The 27,615-nt window shown below is 47.8% G+C and overlaps 1 protein-coding gene, 1 long non-coding RNA gene and 1 pseudogene across 5 annotated transcripts in view; 1 reads left to right on the top strand and 2 right to left on the bottom strand.

Annotated features, from left to right (window-relative positions):
• Positions 1 to 596, bottom strand: part of C13H1orf198 (chromosome 13 C1orf198 homolog) — a 35,631-nt gene extending 35,035 nt beyond the window's left edge. For 2 of the 4 annotated variants that reach the window (XR_011381504.1, XM_070055520.1), the window contains exon 1: positions 206 to 596. Coding sequence is in view for 2 of the 4 variants with exons in the window: in XM_070055520.1 (XP_069911621.1) it covers positions 206 to 547 (342 nt within the window). In the remaining 2 variants the exon portion in view is untranslated. The remainder of the gene's footprint in view (positions 1 to 205) is intronic. The other 2 variants (XR_007909678.2, XM_008268268.4) reach the window with 1 other exon arrangement.
• On the top strand, positions 587 to 27,308 carry LOC103350936 (uncharacterized). Its single transcript, XR_007909684.2, has 3 exons — positions 587 to 1,361; positions 8,905 to 9,046; positions 17,745 to 27,308. It is a non-coding gene; the product is annotated as an uncharacterized lncRNA (long non-coding RNA).
• Positions 26,824 to 27,615, bottom strand: LOC138844971 (tetratricopeptide repeat protein 13 pseudogene; annotated as a pseudogene).

Genomic DNA, 27,615 nt, shown 5'->3' on the forward strand with positions numbered 1-27,615 from the left:
CTCCGCTTGGAGATTCCTTAACAAAGTCCCCGCCGGAGCGCCCCCTCCCCCGACCTCCGGCTCGGGAACGCCCCTCGCATTCCGGCCTTTTCACGCTCAGCCTCGACCGCTCGGTGCCCGGCTTGGGGCGGCCACTCGCGGGCAGGTGCCCGCCGGACTGGGGGGCGTAGCGAGGGGCTGAGGGCCCGGCCCGGCCCGCACGTACCTCATCGCCGAAGCGCACCACCTTCTGGCCTGTGGGCCCGCGCAGGCCGGGGAAGCGCACGAGGTCCTCGTCGTCCGCGGGGTCCCCGGAGCCTCGGGGCGCCGGGGCGCGCGGCCCCACCAGGCACCGGTCGATGATCTCGTCCTGCTGCGCGGGCGGCAGCCGCGCCCACTCGGGCCCGTACTTCTCGCGGATCTTCTCCTTGTCCTGCATGATCTTCCTGGCCATGGGGCTCAGCGACGAGAAGTAGGTGAAGCGCTTCCGCTCCCTGTCGTCCAGAGGCCGGTTCCCGCTCATGACCGCCGAGCGCGAGGCCGCGATCGCCGCCGCCATGGACGCCATGCCCGGCCTGCCCGCCGCTCCCCTCGGCGCCCCGCCCCGCCGCCGCAGCACCGCCCCCGGCCCGGCTCCTGGCCGCTGGGACCCCGCCCCGAAGCCGGGCGCGCCCCGCCCCCGGCCCGGGGACCCCGCCCTCCTCGGGCCGGCCGGCTCCGGCAGGGGCTGGCGCGTGCCCGAGTGCGCCCAGGCTGTACGGGCAGTTTGCCGTGGTGAGAGCCCCGGCGCTACGTGGTCAGTGTGCTTGACAAAGGAAACTTTTTTGTTCCTCCAGTGTGCCTAAGAAAAGCCTGCGGGACGAGTGCCCGCTGCCTGTCTCCTGGCCTCTCTGCTTTTCCATCGCTTTCCGAGTGACCCGTCTTCGTCGAGCCGTGCAGGTGCACCGGGCTGGCGCAGTAGGCACAGGCCGCCGGGTGACCACGGGACGAGCAGGGGAGACCGGACCAGGGTCAGGCGTAAAGCGCTCAGGGTGCACCAATTGCCGCCCCCGCGCCAGGGCCGGGAGCGTACAGGCAGTGCCACGGGGAGGAGTTGGGCACCGCAGGTGGGGCGCACCTGCGCGCAGTTTTGCCGCTGCACCGGAGGAGGGCTCGCCGAGCCCGCCGCGTGGCCTGGGCTTTCTCGGATGCTAGCACTGAAAGGGCAAGACTGACTTTGGAATCTCAGAAATCACAGGAATTCCGGACAGCTCGGATGCTTGTAGCCTGAAGTGCGGTCGGGCTGAGGGGCAGCATGTGCACGGCCGGGCCGGGGTCTGTCATTGTGAACCGCCCACCTGACAGCCTGGCAGACTGCAGTATGACGGGAACACGAGCGTCAGGTGAGAACTGAGTGGCTTCCCTTACAGCATTCCGCTGTGTGTTACTTGGGGTCTTTGCCCCTGAGGTAGCATTTGGATAATTTCTAAACACCAACATAGAAATAACTCTTAAATTTCTATTTTAAATGTGAGGTGACCGACTCAGAAGTCCCCAGAATGTTCTTGGAATGTCATGAATATGGCTGGCTCTGCAATAAAATATACTACTCTCATCAATGCTTCCAGCATGCTATATTGAAGCTGTGGGGACAGCAGAGCCCCATGCCCACCCAGCGCGATAATTGACTGGGGAGGAGGGGGGCGTTGCTTACTTACGAAGCCACAAACTTCAGAAGAGGGTTTTTTTTTGGGGGGGGGGGAGTATATTATTCTGTATTTAATCACTGCTATATAGACTCAGTACACTAACCTGAATCCCACTGATTTCTTTCTTTTGTTAAAAAGATTTACTTTATTTATTTGAAAGGCAGAGTAGCACACAGAAAGAGACAGAATCTTCCATCCTCTGGTTCACTCCAAAAATGACTGCAACATCCGGGGCTGAGCCAGGCTAAAGCCAGGAGCCTGGAATGCCGCCCAGCTCTCCCGTATGGGCAGCAGCAACCCAAGGACTTGGGCTGTCTTCCTCTGCTGCTTTCCCAGGTGCATCAACAGGGAGCCGGATCAGAAGAGGAACAGCCAGGACTCCAATGTGGATGTTGATGTCACCAGCAGTGGCTTAACCCACTGTATCACAAAGCTGGCTCAAATTTTTTATCCTTATTCGCTGTGGTTGATTTTTAAAGGTGTATTCTTGAGATTTTAAAAGATGTGTTCCTGAAGTTTAATTAACACATCAGAGCTTGCTTTGAAATCCACATGGGAAGGGTTCTGTGGCATTAGAAACTTGGCCCCATGCTGTTTTCACAGCAGTTTCAAATATAAATGTTGCTTTCATAAAAGGACAACCCTACTAAATGTTTGGATCAAATATACTGCCGGAGAAGTTTTCAAAATCATGTTAGGTGTGAGACAATGTGAGGACACTGGCCAAAGTGTGTAAAGCTCACGATGTGGACAAAGGTAACTGAAAGAAACATTCTTTCAGATATCAGAATGGATGCAACGGAATTGAATGGCTCTGACTTGGCTGGAATTAGGAACGTTTTACATATGTATCTATGTCCATCTAACTGCATCCTGGGGGGGGGGGGGGATAAAAATAGCCAAACTCCAAATATGTAAGAAGGTGCTGTGTCCCCTCAAAATCCCTATGTTGAATACTCAAGTGGTGGCATGAGGAGGTAGGGCTTTCACAAGGCCTATGAAAGAAGGTCATTTGGTAGTAGTGGAGCACTCATTGGGACACCCCAACCCATATCAGAATGTCTGGGTTTGGGTCCCAGCTCTGTACCCTATTCTAGCTTTCTTCTAACTCACACCATGGGAGGCAGCATGTAATGGCTCAGATACTTGGAGAGAGAGGTGCTCAGAGGCGCCCATGTGGGAGACTCAAATTGAGTTCCCAGCTCCTGCCATCAGCCTGACTCAACCTGGCTGTTGTTGGCATATGAGGAATGAGCTAGTAAATGGGAGCTGTCTGTCTCTCTGCATCTCTCTCTCTTTTTTTTTTTTTTTTAAGATTTATTTATTTATTTGAGAGGCAGAGTTAGACAATGAGAGGGAGAAACAGAGAGAAAGGTCTTCCGTCCGTTGGTTCACTCCCCAAATGGCTGTAATGGTTGGAGCTGCGCCAATCCAAAACCAGGAGCCAGGAGCTTCTTCCTGGTCTCCCACATGGGTGCAGGGGCCCAAGCACTTGGGCCATCCTCCACCACTTTCTCAGGCCATAGCAGAGAGCTGGACTGGAAGAGGAGCAGCTGGGACCAGAACTGACACCCATATGGGATGCTGGCGCCACAAGTGGAGGATTAACCTACTGCACCACGGCACCAGCCCCTGTCTCTCTGCATTTCAAATTTAAAAAGGCCCAAGGAACCTTATTTGCCTCTTCTATCACAACAGGATATAGCAAAGAGTTACCATCTATGAGTCAGACAAAAAGCCTTCATCAGATACCCAGTCTACTGGGCCTTGATCTTGGACTTTGCAGCCTCCAGAACTATAAGAAATAAAGTCCTGTTATTTATAAGTCCCCCAATTTGTTACATTTTGTTATAGCAGCCCAAATGACCAAGATGTAAAGTAAAAGGATAGGGGATGCCTTTAGTGCTAAGCACCTGTCTTAGCCTGTTTGGGTTGCTCTAACAAAGTGCCATAGACTGGGTGAATTAAATAGCACACTTTTATTTCTCACAGTTCTGGAAGTCCAACCAGCATGGTCAGGTCCTGTGAGGCCCTCTTGTGGACTGCAGGCTGTGGGCTTCCTGTTGTATCTTCACCAGGGAGAAAGAACGGAAATGAAGCCAGCTCTCTCATACTTTATGTTCTTAAAAAAAGATTTATTTATTTTATTTGAAAGCCAGAGTTGCAGGGAGAAAGGGAGAGACAGAGATTGAGAGGTTTTTTTTTTTTTAATATTTATTTATTTGACAGGTGGAGTTACAGACAGAAGGAGAGCCAGAAAGGTCTTCCCTCCACTGGTTCACTCCCTAGATGGCTGCAACCGCTGGAGCTGGGCTAATCCAAAGCCAGGAGCCAGAAGCTTCTTCCAGATCTCCCACATGGGTGCAGGGGCCTGAGGACTTGGACCATGTTTCACTGCTTTCCCAAGCCATCAGCAGAGAGTTGGATCAGGAGTAGAGCAGCTGGGACTTGAACTGCACACATTTGGGACGCTGGCGCTGCAGGCAAATGCTTAACCTACTGCATCATAGTGCCAGCACTTCTCTCGTGACTCCTACAAGGCGTTAATCCCATTCCTGAGCCTCCACCCTCAAGACCGCATCTAGTCCTAACCACCTCCCTAGACCTCACCTCCTTCTACCAACACCTTGGGGTGTGGGTTTCAACATGGGAATTTAGGGGACACAGTCACTCCTAACCGCATCTTCTGAAACAGGAACTTGGACAGAGGCAGCCTGCCTGGTCTTTGGAGGTGAAAGAGCGAGCCAGCAGGCTCTGTTCACAAAATGAAGAGATGTGCATGGCCCCTGTCGGATGGAAATGTCTCCAAACCTTGCCATTGGTGCCAACAGCGCTCCTGTGTTCACGAGCGTTTCACTGAGGCATTTGCTACTTTATGTTAAGCACTGTGGGGGGAGATGAAAGGCTGGTGAGGGGGCCTATGGCTGTGGTGCAGGCAGGTAAAGCCACCGCCTACAGTGCCATCATCCCACTGGGTACCAGCTCAAGTACCAGCTGCTCCACTTACCATCCAGCTCCCTGCTAATGGGCCTGGGAGATAGCACATGATGGTCCAAATGCTTAGGTCTCTGCTGCTGGTGTGGGAGACCCTAATGGAATTCCAGGCTCCTGGCTTCGGCCTGGCCCAGCCCCAGCTGTTGTGTCCATTCGGAGAGTGAACCAGTGGATGGAAAATGAATCTCTCCTCTCTCTCTCTCTCTCTCTCAATGTGTGTGTGTGTGTCTCACTCTCTCTCTTGCTCTGTAATTTTGCCTTTCAAACAAATAAATCTTTTTTTAAAAAAAAGGATGTGAGAACAGGGTTATTCCTGTTGACTCATTGATAAGGGATGATCAATTTTCTATTTAAAAAAAATATATATGTATTTATTTGAAAGGAAGAGTTACAGAGAGGGGAAGAGAAAGAGAGATCTTCCATTCACTGATTCACTCCTCAAATGGCTACAACAGCTAGTGCTGGTCCAAGCCAAATCCTGGAGCCAGGGACTCCATCCAGGTCTCCCACATGGCTAACAGAGGCCCAAATATCTGGACCTTCTTCCACTGCTTTCCTGGGCACATCATTAGGGAGCTGAATTGGAAATGGGGCAGCCAGCATGGTAACCAATGCTCATACGGGATGCCACTGCCATTGCAGGTGTTGGCTTAACTCGCTGTGCCATAAGCCGGCCCCGGATGATCCATCTTCTACAAGAGGGCCTTAACCACACTCCTTGTAGTTTGTGGGAGCCGTCCTGAGTTTTGTAAGCTGTTAGTTCCCGGAATGCTTTTCTTAGAAATCAGCGAGATATGGGGCCGGCGCTGTGGTGCAGTGGGTTAAAGCCCTGGCCTGAAGCGCCTGCATCCCATATGGGCGCCGGTTCGAGTCCCGGCTGCTCCTCTTCTGATCCAGCTCTCTGCTATGCCCTGGGAGGGCAGTAGAAGATGGCCCAGTTCCTTGAGCCCCTGTGCCTTTGTGGGAGACCCAGAAGAACTCCTGGCTCCTGGTTTCGGATCAGCGCAGCTCCGGTCATTGCGGCCATCTGGGGAGTGAACCAGCAGATAGAAGACCTCTCTCTCTCTCTCTCTCTCTCTCTCTCTCTCTGTCTCTTCCTCTCTCTGTAACTCTGTCTTTCAAATAAATAAAATAAATCTTAAAAAAAAAATCAGCAATATGTAGCAACAAGTGCTTTAGCCAAAGCTCAGGCTGCCTCTGGTGCCTGAGGTGTGGAGTTCTTCCTTTGCAAGTGCCATGTCAGATACTGTTTTGGGAAGTGTCCTTGAGTCCCCACCACAATGCAAACTCCCCAGTAGGGAGATTTGTCTCGTGTACCCTTGTAACACCAATAGACCCCATTCAGAGTAAGAGCTCAGGGACTGTTTGCTGAGTGAATTTTGAATGAATGAAAGAGTGTTGTGTAGTTTGCATTATTAATCCCCTCTTTACTGATAAGGACACAAAGCATCAAAGGAGAAGATGCACCTGCAGTTGTCCCCGCCACCCCTCATAGTTTATCCTGAGATTGAGAGCACAGAATAGGGGTTTCTTTGTTGACCCCCTCCCATTAAATCAATGGTTCTAAGGCTAATCACTGAGTATAACAATAATTTTAAAAATTGGGTTTACTGGTACAATTCATGAAAGCTGCCCAGTTACTCAGTGAGCAAACACAGTGCTAATTTTTCCAGTATGATAACTGACTACCCAAGGTGATGACCAACATTTCCATTGCATATCTGACATCCTGGCTAACAATCATTGCCCTGGAACTACTTTATTTAAAAATTTATTTAAAGGGGCTGGCACCGTGGTGCTGTAGGTTAGTCCTCTGCCTGCTCCGGCATCCCATATGAGCACCAGTTCTAGTCCCGGCTACTCCTCTTCCAGTCCAGCTCTCTGCTGTGGCCTGGGAAAGCAGTAGAAGATGGCCCTAGTGCTTGGGCCCCTGTACCCGCATGGGAGACCTGAAAGAAGCACCTGGCTCCTGGCTTCGGATTGGCGCAGCTCCAACCGTTGCGGCAATTTGGAGAGTGAACCAGCAGATGGAAGACCTTTCTCTCTGTCTCTCCCTTTCACTGTCTGCAACTCTATCTCTCAAATAAATAAATAAAGTCTTAAAAAATTTTATTTAAAAATTCTAATGAGGGGTGGTTGTTTAATCTGGTGGCTAAAATGCCGATTAGGACACCACATTGGAGTACCTGGGTTTGTTCGTTACCTGGCTCTGGCCCTGGCTCCTGACTGTAGCTTTCTCCTAGCAGACCCTGGACTTATCTGTCTAAGGTAACTATTGTAGAACCCCTTGATTAGTGCTCATGTGAGTGAGTTGTTAGAAAAGCAAGCCCAGCCTCCAATTGCTGACTTCCTGCTTGGCCCTATGATCTATCCCTCCAGCACACACTCCTGCCACTGTGACGCGTCTGCCATGAGGTCCTCACCAGAGCTGGAACCAATCCCTTGAACCTCCAAAAGTGTGGGCTAACTACACCTCTTTTCATTATAAAGTAGCCTGCCTTGGGCAGTGAGAAACAGACTACATACCCCCCGGCGCTCAGCCACTTTCCCACCAGGTGACCCTGACTGAACAGATTGCTTAGCCCACTGACCCAGAGCAGAGGCTGCGACAGGGCTTGGATGGGCGCAGTTCATTTGGGAAGTGACCTCTGGAAGGTGGAATGAGGGAACGGGAAGCAAGAAGAACCAGTTGTGTGTTACTGAGCCAGTGACCACTGAGAGAGCCACTGGGGGCCCACGGGGCCAGCACTCTTTGGGAACCAGGCTGTAACACCTCACGACCGTCCCTCCTAAGGAAGCGGGGAGGGCAGGACCTTCATCTGTTGGCTCACGCCAATCCCCAAGCGTGGATGTTGCCCTGGGCTAACTCTGGGAGGCCTCAGGGCTGACGAGACTCAGAGGCCTTTGGGAAAGCCCTGAGACAATGACGTAGGGTGCACTTGAAGTCGGGTGCTGTCATCATGTGGGCCAAGGGGACAGTGTGGCTCACCAGAAGCTCCTAAATGCTGGTCCACGCCTCAGTTCTTCATCCTTCAGTTCGGGGTAACTCCCACTTTTTGCGGGCACTGCATCAAAGGAGAGCAAGAGGTGATGTGTGTGGCAGCCCCACCCTTCAGCACACACCCTGGAGACCCAGCCACTCTGCCTACATGACACTCACCCATGCTGTATTTTCATATCTACCTACATATAAGATCCCTACTTCAGGTCCTTTATCTTCTTAGCTGAAGGCAGCGTTCTCTTCTTGTTTTCTCTTCACCCATCTCAACGTGCCTGCCACACAGCTGAGTGCCAAGTAGTTCTTAGCACAAATGTCTGTCGAATGAATTTGCTATCCCAAACAAGCAAGTTGTGAGCCCACCCTCCTCCATGGAGATACCCTGTGAGGTAAGAGAAACACCACAGGGCATGCCTTCTAATTCTGCTTTGCAGAGCCGAGGGACCCATGGGGGTTCCTGAGCCCACTGCTGACGCTAACGCTGAAGTTCCAGGGGGTCCTCCGGCCTCCTGGGCCCCGCACGGCAGTCTGTGGGACAGCCAGCCTTCCTTGCACGTGTTTTCTTTTTTTTTTTTTTTTGTGATTTTTTTTTTTTTTATTTTTGACAGGCAGAGTGGACAGTGAGAGAGAGACAGAGAGAGAAAGGTCTTCCTTTTGCCGTTGGTTCACCCTCCAATGGCCGCCGCTGCAGCCGGCGCACCGCGCTGATCCGATGGCAGGAGCCAGGAGCCAGGTGCTTTTCCTGGTCTCCCATGGGGTGCAGGGCCCAAGCACCTGGGTCATCCTCCACTGCACTCCCTGGCCATAGCAGAGAGCTGGCCTGGAAGAGGGGCAACCGGGACAGAATCCGGCGCCCTGACCGGGACTAGAACCCGGTGTGCCGGCGCCGCAAGGTGGAGGATTAGCCTATTGAGCCACGGCGCCGGCTACCTTGCACGTGTTTTCAACGTGGATGCAGGCAAGGCTCCCCAAGGATGGTGATGGATGCCCACATCTGTTACTGGGTATTCCAGATGCTGCCTGAACAAGTTGTTCTCTGCCCTCCCCCCAACACACACACCTGTAGAGAATGGGAGATGGGCAGGAGGGCAGCTGTCTCTTTGGGAGAGTCCTTGTGTGATTGGAGGGCAGTGTTCAAGGCCAAGGTAGAGGAGGGATAAGGTGGGAAAGGGAAGACAAGAAGATGATTTTGTAAATCTACTCTTAGCAAAAGCTGAGTATTTGGGGTTGTCTTTCCAATGGCAGGGAGAGTCTTCCTGAGCTGTCACGGTCTGTCACCAAGTCGTGCGGTGTCCACAGCCTGAAGAGAATCCTCTGGGCATAGCCACGTGAGCCACGTGAGACTCAAAGCTGGGACTGTGCTCTGTCTGCATCATACCTAGCAAAGGTAATCAGTGTAACTGTTCTGTGACAAACGTTAAACCTTCTTAGAAATAGCACAATGACACCTTCTACCTGCCTGAAGTTTTGCATTTAAAAAGTCTTTAAGATTTTTTTTTTTTTTTTTGCCCTCTATAAAATGACAAGGAGCCTTTTCAGGTTTGGGGGAAAATGGATTTGAAAGATAATTTTATTGGGGCCGGCGCTGTGGCACAGCGGGTTAATGCCCTGGCCTGAAGCGCCGGCATCCCATATGGGCGCCGGTTCAAGTCCCAGCTGCTCCACTTCCAATCCAGCTCCCTGCTATGGCCAGGGAAAGCAGGAGAAGATGGCCCAAGTCCTTGGGCCCCTGCACCCGCGTGGGAGACCCAGAAGAAGCTCCTGGCTCCTGGCTTCGGATTGGTGCAGCTCCAGCTGTTGTGACCAATTGGGGGGAGTGAACCATCGGATGGATGATCTCTCTTTCTGTCTCTCTGCCTCTCCTCTCTCTGTGTAACTCTGACTTTCAAATAAGTAAATAAATCTTTTTAAAAAAAGAAATATAACTTTATTTTGATGCAAAACATTTTAAAGTATGTGCATTTTTTTGTAATCTGCACTTACCACAGACATTCTTGAAGACTCCATGTTTCCATGATTTTAGAAACTTTTTGAAACAAAATCAACATCCTTTAAATCCATGTCCCACACACTTCTTAGGTACCCTCATATAAATAACTCTGGGAAATAGATGTTGATTCTTTCTTCCCCTTCAGCTGGAATTCCCATCCCATCAGCACTAATGACAGTCACTCAATCCTAAGACAGCTCAGATGTGCCCTCCTCCAGGAAGTCCCTAAGTGTACCCAGAGCTCTCTCCCCTGGAGACAGAAAGAAGAGATTGCTCATCTCCTTCACAGTCTGATCTGGAAAGAATAATGCCAACACCTTGACATTATGCATGTAGAAACAGCTTCAAATTGATATAAATCTTGGGTTTAATAAGAGTGTGCCTGAATATATTCAAAGGGATGGAAGAAGAGGGAGATAAAAATGATCAATGGATAGGAGGGTACAAACATACGTGGCAATGATTTATTGAGAACTAAAAGGAAATCTTCTCTCTCCTCTTCTGAACTATCCTTTCTAAACACTCCCAGATGGGAAAGGCCTTTCCCTCATCCTGTTCATCTCTTCTGGCTAACCCTGACATTTGCTAAATGGGTTTCGGGGCCCTGGCTTGTGAATGCCGCCACTCTGAAATCCATAGATGGCCATCCCCAGCTCCCTCGGCGAGTGTCCTGGAATCCACCAGACCCATCAGCTTGACAGAAGCCTCCAGCCTGTTCTGTTACCTCTTTCATCATTTGCCAAAGCTCGGGGACTTGGTTAAAACCGAAGGCCACTGAAGAGACTGACGCGGATCAGATATTTCCTCTGCTTGGATTTACTTTTTGTCCTTGAATCCCATTAACCTGAAATACTGTGAGAATACCAAGATGTTGTGACACATGGAGGCAAATACGGAAACGTTGCCTATTACGAGTCTGCAAGATGGGAACTAAGGGAGGACAGCCTGGGCTTCCTGGCCTCTCCCTGCCTTTGAGTAGATGAAAGCCACGGCCAGGTGGATGGGGGAGGGAATCTTGCCAAGGGCTTGGATCCTAAAAGTGAAGCTGTAATCTAGCTCATGGCTTCATTCTGTTATTCGGCTCGAGGGACAAGCTGTGTGCAATGGTCTTCAAAATATCCCTTTTGCATTGCCACCACTCCAGGTCTTACGCTCCAATGGGGCGTGCCTGGCCGTCCCCGCTTCAGGGTGCTCACTCTAAAATCACCCTGCCTCCCTGCGTCAGTCTCTTTCTCCTTTACAAGTCCTCACTTGGGAGTCTTCCTTTTAGTTATCAGTTTAGGCTTCAGCTCTCTCTGACCTTGACTGGCCATCGCCAGTGACTCACATCCCCAGGCCTCAGGCAGGCACTTCCATCCTTGTTCCTACCTCTGCGTCTTGTCTCACCTCAGCGCATTCGGTTAGAAAGCCCTTCTGCCGCAGGTCCACCTGTCCGAATTCCAGTGATTCCTGAGCCGACTTCACTGTGTTCCCTCTCCTCGATGCTCTAGTCCCTGTTGCTTCCGCGGTGCCACAGGAAGTAGACCGTGGGCACTCACTGCATAGGACAGTGGTCACGAAGCTCCAGCAACAGCGGAGGGGCTCCCAGGAGGCCACGTGCCCACCCATGAGCAAGCAGTCCTGAGAGAGCCTCCTGGCTTGGCCTCCTCTTCCCTCTTTTCTTGCTGGGCTGCTGCCCATGGCTGCTGTCACCTTCCCCGAGCCAAAGTGAACCCCACCTTCCCCGAGCCAGAGTGAACCCCAGCCACAGGGCACTTCTATCAGTCTTTTGAACGATTACTGAACTAAAAAACCCCAGTGATATGGAGGGCTCAGATTAAACCATTTTGGAAACATCATAAATTAAAGACCAGAGAGGTTAAGAAAGTTACATGTCAGAATTATTCATTATGTTTCTACATCAACAAACAATAGCTTGTTTGAAAACTCCCCCTCCATGTTAAACCAGAGGCAGAAAAGGCAAAAGTTAAAGCCTTCGTGCATCAGTGTGTTGCAGGGCAGGGGGATCAAGGCACTTCCCAAGGTTAGTCTGGTCTGTTGAATAGAAACCTTCATCTAGGAAGTTCTAAGTGCTTCAGACACATCAGTACCTGGACCTGGTAACATCACGGCCTCCTTCGATTCCTCTATGATGCTCTGCCTCTCCCCCTCCACCCCTTTGGGATGGGTAACTGGCCTCAAATCCCTGTGCTGTCTTCCTACTCTTATGATATTCATAGAAACTCAAAAACCTCAGCCAAAACCACAACCACTTCCCCCCACTTCTCGCCCCCAGCCTGGCACATACGTCAGAGGGATCCTGGCTGTCCACTTCACTGCCTTTTTCCAGCTAAAACGTCTTAAGAATGACAACTGGCCTCTCTGTTTAGCTGAGTGCTTTTTAAAATTCTTAAAAAATATTTTATTTATTTATTTGAGAGAGAGGGAGTTAGAGAGAGGGAGAGATGGAGAGAGAAGTCTTCCAACCACTGATTCACTCCCCAAATGGCCACAACAGCCAGAGCTGAGCTGATCTGAAGCCAAGAGCCTCCTCTGGGTCTCCCACACGAGTGCAGGGGCCCAAACTCTTGGGCTGTCTTCCAGTATTTTGCCAGGCCATCACAAGGGAGCTGGATCAGAAGAGGAGCAGCTGGGACACAAACCAGCGTCCATATGGGATGCCAAGCCGCAGGTGGAGGCTTAACCTACTATGCCATAGCGCTGCCCCCTAGCTGAGTGCTTTTATAGCTTCCCCTCCACGGAGCAAGTGTGTCTCAGCCTCCCAACAATGGAGGAGAGGTTTCTGGAGTGAGACTCCCCAAATTTAAATCCTGGCACCACTGTTTGTGCCCTGTGGTTCCAACACCTTACCTCCTGTGCCTCAGTTTCTACATCTGTAAAGTGGGGATAATTATTCTGAATAGACTACTTCAGAAGGCTTTTATTAGAGTTAAGAGACAAACCATTCATACTTAAAAGAGTGCCTGGCACAGGCCAAGCAAGCAAAGCCATTGGAACCTCAAAAATTAAATCCTACCACCAGAACAGGCGGGATTCAGCTAGGCTGGGCAGCTGTGTGGACACAAGAAAGGCTGTCTTAGAGACTGACCTCCCAGGGGTCTGGGAAGTGGCAACCCCACTCTGGCAACCCTGGGAGTGCCAGGTTTCAGGGAAGATCTGAGCCAGCTGTGTGAGGAGGAGGAATAGCAGCCCAGGAGAACAGTTAGAAGGGAGACACCTATGAGGAGGGTGAGAACCAGTGCAGCCCAGAGCAGCAGGGAGCAGAGAGCAAAGGATGAGCACCTGGTGAGGTGGCAATGGGTGCGCCGAGGCCGCCTGTGTGGGGAGCAACTCGGACTAGACTAAGTTACTCGAATTAAGACTTATTCTATGCATCTGCTCTCCCACAATATGGCGGTGGGAGAGGAGTAAACAGCTTCTACGCAGCTGCCTCTCGCCAACTTGAGTGATGACCTGCAGGAGCTGATCCTGCTCCTGATTGGAGGAGAGCAGTGTACTCGGCGTGTGGGTAGCAGAGTTGGGATTGGTGGAAGAGGACTATAAAGGAGGAGAGAGACAACATGCACCAGGAACATCTAAGAGGAACATCTAAGAGGAACACCTGAGGAGCACCTGAGCAGCCCCCGAGAAGCCCCCGAGAGAGCCGGCTGGCGGTGTGCCGCTCCCCCCGCGGAAGTGGGGAAGGTGGCAGGGGGAACCGCCCTTCCACGGAGGTGGAAGGGACGGTAGCCAACCCGGGAAGAACCAGCAGCAAACCCGGGAGGGGCCGAGCAGACAAAAGAACAGCGCAGGGTCCTGTGTCGTTCCTCCACGAAGAGGGGGAGCGACACACCTGGTTCCAAGGAGGCTGTGTAGGAAGCCACCCAGCCTTGCCCCAGGAGAACTGCTACTGCCCAGGATTCCTATGGTCCCAGCACTGTAAGAAAGAGAGATGGCAGGCAGAGAGGCCCTTGGTAGCACCTTGCCCTGTGGCCTTGATATCCTGCCCCCAGACCAGCAATGTCCTTCTTAGCCCTGGAAGGTGAGAGCGAGGAAGATCCTCTGGGCTGCCTGGGGCTTAGCTGGGGACACCTCTGAAGGCTCAGGAAGCTGGCCCAGCAGGACTGACGCCAGCCATGGACACTGCAGCCTGGTGTGCAGACGGGTGCAGGGGCAGCACTGACCACTCTAGGAGGGCCAGGTGGCTGCTCCTTAGGAAGGGCCAGAGCTGCCCCCCTGTCTCCAAGCTGCATTCTCCCCCATGCCTAGGCTCCTTCTCAGCATGCAGCAAAACACTGGGGGACAGGTGCCACGGGGCAGCAGGTTAGGCTGCTGCTTGAGATACCAGCATTCCGTATCAGAGTGCCTGGTTCGAGTCCTGGCTACTCCACTTCCAGTCCAGCTTCCCGCTAATGCGCATTCTGGGAGGTAATCAGGTCGAGCCCCTGCCACTTATGTGGGAAACCTGGATGTACCTAGCTCCTGGCTTCAGCCTACTCCAGCCCTGGCTGCTGCAAACATTTGGGGAGTGAACCAGTAGATAGAAAAATTGAGATTTTCTCTCTCTCAAATAAGTAAAGAATAAATAAAGATAAATATTTTAAAAAGCAAGCAAGCACTGGGGCTGCCTGCCTGGGAAGAAGCTGCCGTCAGTCCTTTGCCATTCCCCTGTGCAGGGAGTGCTTCCCACCTGTTCCCTCGGAGGAGGAGTGGACTCCTGCCTCGTTGCCTCATTTTCTCACCACCTCCAGCCTTGTGCCATCTCCTCCTGCCTTCTGTCCCCATAATTGAGGCCCTCCTTCAACAGCCCCCGCATGGCATACTCTGCCTAGGACCTTCCGCAGTGCCACCCTCCTGAGCCCCTCTGCTGATTGATGCTCCAGGCCAGGGCCCTGGGCCTCCGTGGGAGACTCTAACCTCTCAGGCTTCCGTGGCCGTCTGGATTTGTCTACTTCTCTCACCATTCCTTTGGTACCCTTTATTTTATTTTATGTTTGTTTGACATATCATAATAGTACAAACTTGTGAGCTTCCTGTGGTTTGTCATTCTTCACCCTCCCTGCCTCACAACGACCGATGGCTGTCACTGCCTCCTTCCCGCGCTGCCCAGATGCGCCCCTGGGGGTTCTCCGGGAGAGTACATGCTGTTTCCAGGGCTGCATTTCCACCAGGCCTCTGGACACTGCTGATTTTGCAGGCCTGGGAACCACACATTGAGTAAATGCCTCTAGAAATGAGCTTCACACAGAAATCTAAGTTCTCTGTCTCAGAAAGTAGGGGGCACGTGGGATTTGCCTGCAGCAGGAGACTGTCTGGGAGGGAGGACAGTGGGGCTGTCCTCAGCCTGTGCAATGTGGTGCAGCACCCAGCCTGCTTTCCCGCTTCCCACCCTTCAGTTCAGCCAAATAGGCTGCACACATAGCTGGTCCCTCCCACACTTGTGGGGCCAGAACAAGAGTACAAATGGAGAGCCACATACCCTGTTCGTAGGTGGAAACATCTGAAAGTTATACACAAAAGGAGCAAGTTATCAAAACATGTATATTATATCCTCTTCACTTGAAAAATCTACTGTCATAAAGGCTAGAAGGCCAAGTTTGAATTTAGAAGTTTTGGGGGCTGGCATTGTGATGCAGTGTGTTAAACTTGCTTTGGGCACCAGCATCCCATATCAGAGCGCTGGTTCAAGTCCCATCTGCTCCACTTCTGATCCAGCTCTTTGCTAAGATACCTGGGAAGCATAAGATGGTCCAAGTACTTGGGCCCCTGCCACCCACATGGGAGACCAGGATGGAGTTCCTGGCTCCTGGTTTCTGCTTGGATTAGACCTGACTGTTGTAGCAGTTTAGGGAGTTAGCCAACAAATGGAAGGTCTTCTTTCTTTCTCTCTCCCCCTTTCAAATAAAAATAGATCTTTTTTTTTAAAGATTTATTTCATTTATTTGAAAGACAGAGTTACAGAGAGAGTAGAGACAGAGAGAGAGGTCTTCCATCCGCTGGTTCATTCCCCAGTTGGCCACAACAGCCAGAGCTGCACCGATCCAAAGCCAGGAACCAGGAGCTTCTTCTAGGTCTCCCACACGGGTGCAGGGGCCCAAGGACTTAGGCCATCTTCCACTGCTTTCCCAGGCCACAGCAGAGAGATAGATAGAGGAGCAGCTGGGACTAGAACTGGCACCCATAAGGGATGCCAGTGCTTCAGGCCAGGGCTTTAACCTGCTGTGCCACAGTGCTGGTCTCATAAATAAATCTTTTAAAAAAAGTTTTGGACTCCTTGGAGTTCCACATGAATTGGGAGTATTGGGAGTATACCCCAGGTTCCTTCTCTTCCCACCCAGCTCTGACTGGCACTGTGAGGGCCTCAGTAGACACACCCTCTATTTGGGGGCTTTTACAGACACCGGAAGAAAGGCCCTTAGCTTGGTACTATACGTCCCTCTCCCAGGAGGAGGCTCTGGCCAGTTTCACACCAAGAGATTCTGTCTCCCTGATAACAGGCCAGGGCTCAGCCGAGTACTTTACTCAGGAACTGGAAACCCTGAGGGAAAGACAGCTCAATCTCTAGGCAGCAGGGATTCAAAAAGAGTCCTGTTCTTATTTATTTATTTTTATTTGACAGATAGAGTTAGACAGTGAGAGACAGACAGAGAAAAAGGTCTTCCTTCCATTGGTTCACTCCCCAAATGGCTGCTATGGTTGGTGCTGCGCCAATCCGAAGCCAGCAGCCAGGTACTTCTTCCTAGTCTCCCATGTGGGTGCAGGGCCCAAGCACCTGGGCCATCCTCCACTGCCTTCCCGGGCCACAGAAAAGAGCTGGACTGGAAGAGGAGCAACCGGGACTAGAACCCAGCACCCATATGGGATGCCAGCGCCGCAGGTGAAGGATTAACCAAGTGAGCCACGGTGCCGCCCCTCCCCCCCCCAGTCCTGCTCTTTAAAAACATGACTTTGAAAGAGATCCCAGCCTCCTGACTTCTCCAGAGCCCTCACTGCCTCTCTTTGCCTGCAGAAAGGCAGGGGGCAGGCTCCCTTGCTATAGGAAATTCTCCCCTTTTGTCTACCTGGGCTTGGAAAGGTTTCCATGCAAAATATAATAATAAAGAGGTAAACATTTTTAAGGATTTTTGAGGCAGCCTGCCAAGTGTCCTTCCAGAGGAAGCACTTCTGCACCACACAACTGTCTTGACTTTGAGACAGAGGATCCTTACTGGGTGTGGTTCTTGCTCTAGAGGAGTCCATTGTTTGATTCTGAGTGCTGCCAAAGGCAGAGGCATGAGCACATCCATTTGCAGGCGAACGCAGAGCCGTAACTTGCACTCGCAGGGGTGGGTGCATGCTGTAATCAGAGTTGACGTGTGTAGGCACATGAGTGGAGTACAAGTGGAATTTTCCTTTTGAGAGGCTGAGGCTACAGTAATTTTCCTGACTAATTTCAAACAGAGAACTGTTCCTGTAAATTGCAGTAATCCAAGCCCATCTGGAAGGAGGCGGTAGACTTAGGGGTCTGATGCCATCATCTAAAGCCATTTTAGTAACTTAATGTTCACTCCTTACTTTCTGCTAAGTGGTCTCTCCAAAAAAGGAAACAAGAAGAAAGCTTTAGGAGCTTCCTGTAGGGGGTTGATCTGCTGTCCGAAGTTGGTGGATGTATTTCTCTGGCTCATTTATAATGCTTCCATAACCAGGTATAAAATAACATAAGCAGACAATTTTTACAATTTCAAGGGAAAGCCAGGAAACTGATGCTACTGGGCTAGAGTGCTGGCTTCCCACTTGCCCACGTCCTTCGGCACAAACTGCCTTGATCATATCTCAGCCAGAGGACCTGGTCAGGCCAGATCTTATCTCAAGACCTGTCTGTGGACCACAAGGACCACATTGAGGAAACAAGCCTTGGTGCCTGACACCAGAGACGTGCAACTGCTTAGTGATCTCTCCATACTGACAGCCCACTTCCTTATAACCCGCTTTAAGCCCCCAAACACCCTCATCTAGCACAGTGGTGCATCTTGAGACCCTGATGTCTGCTACCCTCTTGTCTATGGACACCTTAAATGTTCTCTTTCCTTCACTCCGAGACATTGTCCTCATTATTTTGATTTGGCACCCGGGACAGAGACCAGGCTTTCAGTCACACTCCAACACCAGATGAACAAAGATAAATTAAGACCTGCATCGTCTGTGGGGACACGGCCCGAATCAGCTGTCTGTGCCAAGGGAGAGCTCACTTTTGCTCTGCATGAATTGTATCTGGGATGTCATTACCTGTGCTACCGCTCACTCTTCACTCCATCATAATTATTCATCCAATTGTTGAAACTGGTAAAGACCCAAGCTCTGGAGTCAGATTGCTGAGGTTCAAATCTCATGTTTTGGCAGTGTGAGCTCAGGTAAGTTTCTCATGTTTCCTTCCTTCCATTTTTCTGTAAGTGCTGTTTTATTACACATGCTCCGTGTCTCACGTGAGGATTAACTGAGATGACACAAGTGCTCATCACAGTCCATCGCGAAGAGTAAATGCTCCACCACTACGGGCTACTTTTTATTATTATTATTATTACTATTAGCTACCTATTTTTTTTTTTTTAAAGTCGGCCATGAGTGGGGAGAGCTTATGTCCTTGACTCAGTGCCTGGCACTTACAGTGAGTTCTCAATAAATGTTTGTTGGCTGGATGAATGGTTGAGAGGCATGAATGACTGAGCAGAGACAGGCTCATGTCATCAGTGTTCTATATCCCATCTTGTTCCTGTTCTTTGTATTGGAAAGACACTTGTAACATTAGGAAAGGCGTATACAGAAAGATTTTCATACCGTATGCTCTTTCTCATCTTTGCTACGCAGACATGTCTCTTGTCTACGATGTGATGGCCTAATGATTATTTTGCCACTGTCACCAAAATATTTTCCTTAGACCAAATAAATAACTACCTAAATTTATGCTTAAGAAAATAGACTAAGTAATGAGTTATAGGGCTGAAGCTACTGAGTCTAGGCTCAGGATCTGTTTTCTAATGAAGCAAATTGCTTCAGATATAGCTACTCATGAAAGAAAGTCATTTCAGCTCATGGTGTTGGAGGTTCACAGGACAAGAACAGGTGGCTTCATTGGCCTGGCTTCTCATGAGGCTGGAGGCTGGCAATGGCAGAGTGTGAGTGGAGAAATGACCGTGAGATGAGCCAGGATGCAGAGACACAGAACCAGTCTTTTCTAAGCGACTCTCCCAAGAAATACACTCTGAGGGTATGTCTCAGTGACCTAATGGGTTCCCACCGGGCCCATCTTCCAGACACCACAACTGAATCATCTCCACCTTACTCCACCAATCATTAACATAAGACTTTGGAAGCCAGGCCTTCTATGCAGAGGCCTGTGGGAGGACATTTAAGCTAACATCTGAACTATAGCAATATTTTAAAAGTTTGGTAAAATTCAGCAGTGAAACCATCAATCCTCAGATTTTCCTTGCTGGGAGACTTTTTATTACCAGTCCAAACTCATTATTCATTATTGGTCAACTCAAGTTTTCATGCTTCAATTTTGGTAAGTTAAATATGTCTGAAATTTATCCATTTCTCCTAGGTTTTGAAATTTGTTGGCATAGGAGTATAGTTTTCATAATGGCTCCTAATGATCCTTTATATTTCTGTATCAGTTATAACTCCAATGGAAGTTATAACTTCCATTTTCATCTCTGAATTTAAGTTGTCTTTTTTTCTTGGTTAGCCTAACTAAAGCTTTCTTTGTTTATATTTTTTAAAAAAATCCTCATCTTTGTTGCTTTATATATATATATATATATATTTTTTTTTTTTTTTGAGAGGCAGAGTGGACAATGAGAGACAGAGAGAAAGGTCTTCCTTTGCCGTTGGTTCACCCTCCAATGGCCGCTGCGGCTGGCGCACTGCGCTGATCCGAAGGCAGGAGCCAGGTGCTTCTCCTGGTGTCCCATGCGGTACAGGGCCCAAGCACTTGGGCCATCCTCCGCTGCACACCCGGGCCACAGAAGAGAGCTGGCCTGGAAGAGGGGCAACCAGGACAGAATCCGGCGCCCTGACCAGGACTAGAACCCGGTGTGCCGGCGCCACTAGGTGGAGGATTAGCCTATTGAGCCGTGGCGCCGGCTCTATATTTTGTATCTTTTTTTAGTCTCTAACTCATTTATTTCTGATTTCATCTTTATTTCTTTTTACTATATTTTGGGATTTTTTTCCCTTGCCTTCCTAGTTCATTTAGTTGCATAGTTGTTTATTTGGAATCTTTTAATATCAGTGCTTATTGCTATAAAAGTCTCTCCCAGCACTGCTTTTGCTCTGTTCTGTAGGTTTTGTTACATTGTGCTTCCATTTTCACTTGTTTAAAATTTAAATTTTTAAAAAGAATTTTTTATTGATTCATTCATTGGTCATTCAAGAGCATGCTGTTGGGGCCGGCGCTGGGGTGCAGCAGGTTAAACCCCCAGCTGACAGTGCTGGTATCCCATATGGGCAGTGGTTTGAGTCCCGGCTGCTCCACCTGATTCAGCTCTCTGCTATGGCCTGGGAAAGCAGAAGATGGCCCAAGTGCTTGGGCCCAAATGGAGACCCAGAGGAAGCTCCTGGCTCTTGGCTCCAGATCAGCTCAGCTCTGGCTGTTGCGGCCATCTGGGGAGTGAACCAGCAGATACAAGAACTCTCTCTCTCTAGCTCTACCTGTCTCTGTAACTTTTTTTTTTTTTTAAGATTTTATTTATTTATTTGAGAGGTAGAGTTACAAACAGTGAGAGACAGAGAGAAAGGTCTTCCATCTATTGGTTCACTCCCCAAATGGCTGCAAAGGCCGGAACTGCGCCGATCCAAAGCCAGGAGCCAGGAGCTTCTTCCTGGTCTCCCATCCCAAGATGACTTGGGCCATCTTCTACTGCTTTCCCAGGCCGTAGCAGAGAGCTGGATTGGAAGAGGAGCAGCCAGGACTAGAACCGGCACCTATATGGGATGCCGGCGCCGCAGGCAGAGGATTAACCTACTGCGCCATGGCACCAGCTCCTGTAACTCTGTCTTTCAATGAATAAAATAAATCTTAAAAAAAAAAGCATGCTATTTAATTTCCATGTATGAGTATTTGTACTGTTTCTAAATTTCTTGTCTGGATGATCTGCCCTATGAAGAGAATGGAGTGTTGAAATTCCCAACTACTATTGTGTCATGGTTCATCTCTCCTTTTATCTTTAATGTTTTCTTCACATGATCGGGTGCATATTTATTTACAATTATCTCCTCTTGTTGAAATGACCCCTTTATCATTACATGATGATCTCACTTGTGTCACCTAAGTTTTTGACTGAAAATCTATTTTTTCTAAGTATAGTCACACTTACTACTTTCTGTTTGTTTGTGTGGAGTTTTTTTTCAATTCCTTCACATTCAGTTTGTGTCTTTACTGGTGAAGTAAGTTTCTTGTAGGCAGCTATTGTTGAGTTTTGTTTCTTTAATCCATTCAACCAGTTTAAATCTTGTAATTGGGAACTTTAATCCATTTATACTTAAAGTTATTATTTATAGATAAGGGCTTACTTCTGTCATTTGGTAATTTTTTTCCTTGCTCTGTACAGCCTTTGTTCCTTTCTTCCTGTCTTATTGTTACTTGTGAGTTGGTGGTGTTCTGTGCTGATAAGATTTCCTTTCTCTTTCATGCATTTGCCTGACGATTGAGTTTTATATTCTCTGTTTTCATGATAGTAGTTATCATCATTTTGCTTCTAGAGGTAGCATTCCTTTAAATATTTTTTGTAAGGCCAGTGTGGTGGTGATGGGTATCCTTAGCTTTTGCTGATCTTAGGAAGTTTTAATTTATCTTTTACTGATGAAAGATTCTTGATATGCAATTGTTCTTTCAGGTTTGAATATACTCCCAACTTGTAAGATTTCTCCTGAGAAATCTGCCGTTAGCTTCATGGGAACCCCTTATATGCGACTTGATACTTTCCTCATGCTGTTTTCAGAATAACCTCTTTCCCTTGAACTTAGGACAGTCTGACTGTAATATGCCTAGGTGGTGGGTAGGTTCACTGAACCACCCAAAAACCAGAGACATTCAAATTGCTAACAAGGATGTGAAGTTGACCTCATGCTGTAGATAGATAGCTTTTCCCAAGATGAGAAAACAAAACTCCCTCCAGTACAAAGAGACTCTTACCTCTTAAATATTTCCTTGCTTATGTTTCTCTTGTCAGGATAATGCTGGAATGAGAGATTTCAAAATCAGAAGCTTCTGTGGGTAACTTAACAGACTGGTGGATCTAATACTTCAATCCAAGTCTTTACATACTCTTAAGAGCTCTGTTAGCTTACTCAGTGGCTAACACTGGCAACAACCTGAATGTAACCGTTGATCAAACTGCATAAGCGGTTTCTTTTTAGTTAGTGTCTAGATCCACTTGTTACCGTTGTTTTAGTTTAACAGTTATGGGATATTATATAAAAATTGCTACCTGCCAGCTAAAAAGGGTTGCCCTGGGAGCTGCTGTCACATCTGGTGCACGGATAAATACATTAGTTATCACAGAGATTTGGCTGCAAAACAATTAATGAATGGGTTATTTAGTTAAAATGGGTAAATTCCCCATCTGCCTCATTCCTTGATCTACTTGACTTTTGTTTGTTTGGTTCATGAGGATCCTGGCTAAAGCACATACTCCCAACTCTTGTTATCCTTCTGATAGTTATAATAGTAGTCTTCCTGGTATGCTGTACTCAAAAGTTTGAAATGTTTGCATGCAGCCACCTGTCAAACATCAGATGGTCTTTCATCAATGGAATGACCAACTAGGGAAGAGCCAGTGGAGACACCTGCATTTCTGGCTGGGGTGGCTGGGTGGGAAGGCTGCCATTTATGACAGAGGGAAGAGAGATAATAGACTTGGGTGCAATTACCAAGTTCTAATACAGACTTCTTAAGATACAGTCTTTGCCTCTAGTTTCCCTTGGGATTTCCTTACTGGTAAAGAGGAGCATCTTTTGTTATTCATAATAAACTCCTTTCAACCTCATCTGATTTTACACTAATGAGTTAGTCTTAGTGGATAGGGCTGGTTGCCAGAGGAAACAACCACCTGCTGTAGGGTTGGAACTTTCAGCCCCAACCCAACCACCAGGGAGGAAAGAGATGGGAGATGGAGCCAATTACCAACAGTCAATGACTTAATCAACCAACTTTATGTAATGTGCCTCCATGAAAATCCTAAATGAAGGGGTTCAGAGAGCTTTGGGGTTGGTGAACACATGGCAGTGCTGGGTGCTGGAGAGGACATGAGAGCTCCATACTGCCTCCCATACCTTGTTCTATGAGTTTCTTCCATTTGCTGATCACTTGTACCTGTTTTTTAAAAAAAACTGGTGATAGTAGGCAGTGTTTCCCCACGTTTTGTGAGCCATTCTAGCAAATTAAAGGACCTGAAGAGGGTGTTGTGGGACATCCTGATATATAGCCATTTGGTCAGAAGGGCCACTGGCATCTGAAATATGGGCAGCATTGTAGGAGGAAGCACTTAACCTGTAAGGTCTGCACTAATTCCAGGAAGTTAGCATCAGAGCCGAATTGTAGCAAACCCAGTTGGTGCACTGGAGAACTGGTTGTTGGTGTAGGGAGAAAAATCTCCACCCATTTGGTGTCGGAAGTGTCGTGAGGGCACTGGCACTGTGGTACAGTAGGTTCGCTCTTTGTCGCTCCCTCTCTGTTGCTTTGCCTTTCAAGTTAAAAAAAAAAAAAAAAAAAAAAAAAACCTAAAACTAAAAACTGTGTTGTGAGCAAAAACAGGTCATAGTAAGAGCTCAGCTACTACAGGCTAATCTATATCAAATTCATAACAATACTAAATTACACCAGAAAGTATCATTTAGGATTTGTTTCTGTGGGAGAAATTTATTCTGAACTCAACCTAGGAACTCTAGTCTTTATGGCCCTATATCATTGCGACTAGCTGCATGGAGATATTTAAATTTAAATAAAGTTAAACTATTTAAAACTCAGTCCCTCTGGCATACTGTCTCTACTTCAAGTGTATAATAGCCACATGGGATTTGTGGCTACCATATTGGACACTGTAGACATAGAACAACCCCATCATTGCAGAAAGTTCTATTGGATGGTGCTGAGCTAGGTCTGTGAGAAAGGAGAAAGTTTGGTGACTTAGTGATACAAACAAAGGAAGTGTGGCTACGTACGTAGATGAGAGGAAGAGTAATTAGAGGTGTCGCTGGAGGAACTAAGAGGTCAAGTCAGCTGGCCTATGATAAGAGACTGAGTTTAGGGCAAGGAGGACTTGTAGAGTTTTAACAGAGCAGAAGCAGGAAGATGAGTCAGGAGACTACAGAAGTGCTCCATGAGAAATTACAACGGATTGGGGAAGAATGAAAACCCAAAGAGAGGGAGGTGGTATTTTATGGAAGGGAGAGGAGTGGGCTTGCCAATGGATGCCAGTAGGGAAAGAAGAGATCCCAAATGACATGGCTGGACTAATCTGCAGCCCCCTACCCTCTAACACATATCTCACCCCCCCCCCCTTTTTAAAAATAAGATTTATGTACTTGAAAGGCAGAATTACAGAAAGGAAGAGACAAAGAGAGATATCTTCCATCTGCCAGCTCTTTCCACAAATCACAATGGCCAGGGCTGTGCCAGGCTGAAGCCAGGAACCTTGAACTCCATTCAGGCCTCCCATGTGGATGTCAGGGGACCAAGTACTTGGACCATTTTCCCAGGTGCATTAGCAGAGAGCTGGCTTGGAGGTGGAATAGCCAGGACTCGAACTGATGCTCATATGGGATGCCAGCATTACAGGCAGAGGCTTAACCCAATGTGCCACAATCCTGGCTCCACATCTCAATTTCTTAAGAAGGTAAAGGGACACTAAGACTGAGATATAAAGAGATACTAAGATCAACAATCAGTAGGCAAAGGAATGAATTCTCTAAGGAGCTTCTAATGGTAATAACTTTGGCATGAAAGAAACAAAAAGCATACACACACTTAGCCCAATCTGGGAAGCACTGGGAACATGGCCTCTCCCTCTCCCACCTGACCTGGGGCAGAAGCACACTCCAAACATGCTCTGCTTCCAGGTCTTCATCACAGAGCTGGAGGGACAATAGGACAAGGATGTCACAAACACATAAAGGGGGGGGGGGGTGCTGATTCTTATGCCATGAAGTCAGCACGATAAGGGCAGCTAACAAGATGGAAATAAAGCATCAACCAAACAGTAATCTTATTTCCTCAGAATGATAAATGGGTTTAAATATAAAAGCAAACACTTCTAACTTTTCAGAACTTTGTGTGTGTGCTTTTTAAATAAGCCCTAAACAGAAGGCGAATTGTATGCTGGAATTCTGGTTGATGTTTTAGGTGTCACTTTCCATGGCCTTGCAGAGACAAGAGTCCTCACAAATGAGAATGGGAACTAGAGCACCTGAGGATGGTACCTTTAGGGACACCAAACAAGCTACCTGTAATGTTCTGCTCAGACCATGTTCAACTTGGCCTGGGAAGATGGCATCTGCCAGTGTCTTGATCTTGGACTTCCAGTTTCCAAAACTTGAGAAATGAATGTCTCCTGTGGAAGCTGCCCAGTCCGTGGTATTTTCTAGTAGCTCAGGATGACTAAGATGTGAGGTTTTAGATACACCCTGACACAATTTCAAAAAGTCAGCTAATTTATTAGGTCATTTCCTTAAGTGAAAAAAGGGTATCTCACCATAAAGAGTTGGTGATAAAATGAAAAACAGTCCTTGACAAAATTGAAATATCTGACTTTCAGACAATTAGTGAAAAACAGAGAAAAGCGTAAAAAATCTATTCATTTCTACTTTAATTTCTGTGATTCTCAGCTTGCTTTGTAATCCTGAAGGTCAGATTTGAATGTGGTGCCTTTGTATCTGGAAATTCAACCATGGCTTTGAGAAAGAAAACTAAACTCTCATTTGCACAGGACTATGCAGCAGGATTTGGAATCAGAAGACACAGGTTTTAGGTCCAACTTCATTCCTTATTGGCTCTAGTAATTTCTCGAAGCCCCACTTCCCTTAACATGTAAAAAGGGTGGATGAGTTTGGTCACAACAGGATAAAGTTAGGAGTGCCAAGAAAAACAGGCGTCGTGGTGCAGTAGGTTAAGCTGCCAAACATGACGTTGGCATCACATATTAGAGTGCCACTTTGAGTCCCTGGCTGCTGCGTTTCCAAACCAGGTCCCTCCTGATGCACCTGGGAAGGCAGCAGAAGATGGTCCAAGTGCTTGGGCCCCTGCCACTCTTATGGGAGACCGGAATGGAGTTCCTGGCTCCTGCTTTCAGCTGGTCCAGAACTGGCTGTTGCAGCCATTTGGAGAATGAACCATGGTACAGAAGATTCTCTTTGTTCTTTCAAATAAATAAATCTTAAAAATATAATAATAAAGTACAAAGAAATGTAACTGATACATGGAGATTTCACATAGTCTGGGGTTAAGTACTCTCTGGGTCTTGAAAAGAGTTAAGAGAATTGAATCTTTCATTCCCCAGGACCACGTAGGGTAGTGCAGGCCTGGGGTCAGAGAGGGCTGGTTAGGAATCCCGGCGCCACTGCCTTAGCAGCGGGGTGACACTGGAGACTCATTAACCTCTCAGAGCCTCAACTCCCTGCTTCCCCTTGCTGGGCGCAGCCTTCGTCTCAGGAGAAAACTCATCTGTGGGTGTGAAATCTGTTCATAAAGTAAGGTATGTCTAACAATTTATATCATCATTTGCTTCTCTTTAATGGCTACCCAGCTGGGATGAGCCACATCTCTGTAGCTATTTTGAAGCATATATCAATACCCTGAACATCGTGTATCCCAGGGGCAAGTCCAACAACATTGGAAATTGATCAAACATGCCAGATAACTCTGCTAACCACTGGCACCAGAAAAATCAACGTTTGAGTACAGAGTCTTAAATACGGGGCTTGTTGTCCTATTGTCATACAAAGTTTCATGAAAAATACTAAATAACAGAAAGTAATTTATAGTTTAATTCCTTAATTAAACTAATTCCTTAATAAAAATAATAAAAAAGATTTGGAAATGGCAATAGTTTAATGAACCCATTTTACTCATTGTCACCCAGTTGGAGAAAAAAAATTAATTTTATGAATATTCTTATACCTGAAAGTGAAACTAGTTCACAAAATAAAAACATACATAATCCAGTGCCAAAAACTGGTGATTTACACAAATCACCCCAGTTTATTTTTTCAAACAATGAGAAACAAAACAAAACAAAAACACGGTTCAGTTATTCAGTGTTTGAGACATTGGTAAACACTGTGTGCATCATTCAGAGTAAGCGTTCCTGGCGGTGAGCTCTGTGACACTTACTGCTGGCCCATGAATCTGCCTGAATTTAAATAAAGTGGAGAACTCATAGAGAATGCAGAGCTTATGCAAGTCAAAGACATCTTAGCACAATGTGCATTTAAAAAAAAGCCTTTGAAAAATATCCAAATCTCTAAAGGAATGAAAACACTCCCATTTTGTTGTTGGTTTTGCTCATCTTAAGTTATTAATTTTTGGTTTTTGAAGTAAACATTTTTTGCTATAAGGAAGGCGTTGTATGACGTTAGAAGTGGAAACCAACAGGCCACTGGCTAATTCATACACTATCCTTCCCAGTCAAGTAGCTTTTCCCCCCCAAAAAACCCTCTTTCATGATTTTTGTTATGGTTCAGAAAAGTAAAGAAAATGATTTCAAGTATTCAATTCCTATCAAAAATTGGTATCAAAAGTAATAAAGGACCTAATTTTTTTATAATTCCATGTTTTAAAAAATAACTTAAGAAGCAAGAGGTCCGGCCCTTTACTTGTATAAATACCACAGCGTAACTAGAGTTTCTTAAGACAACGTGGAGACGAGTCTGTGTTTAGCACCTCAATCATTGATCTTAACGTTGGAAACGTCTCTGATACTGATGGAAGAGTCTTATAAGAAGGCGAAATA

Source organism: Oryctolagus cuniculus, chromosome 13, assembly GCF_964237555.1.
Source record: "Oryctolagus cuniculus chromosome 13, mOryCun1.1, whole genome shotgun sequence".
NCBI classification, from domain to species: domain Eukaryota; kingdom Metazoa; phylum Chordata; class Mammalia; order Lagomorpha; family Leporidae; genus Oryctolagus; species Oryctolagus cuniculus.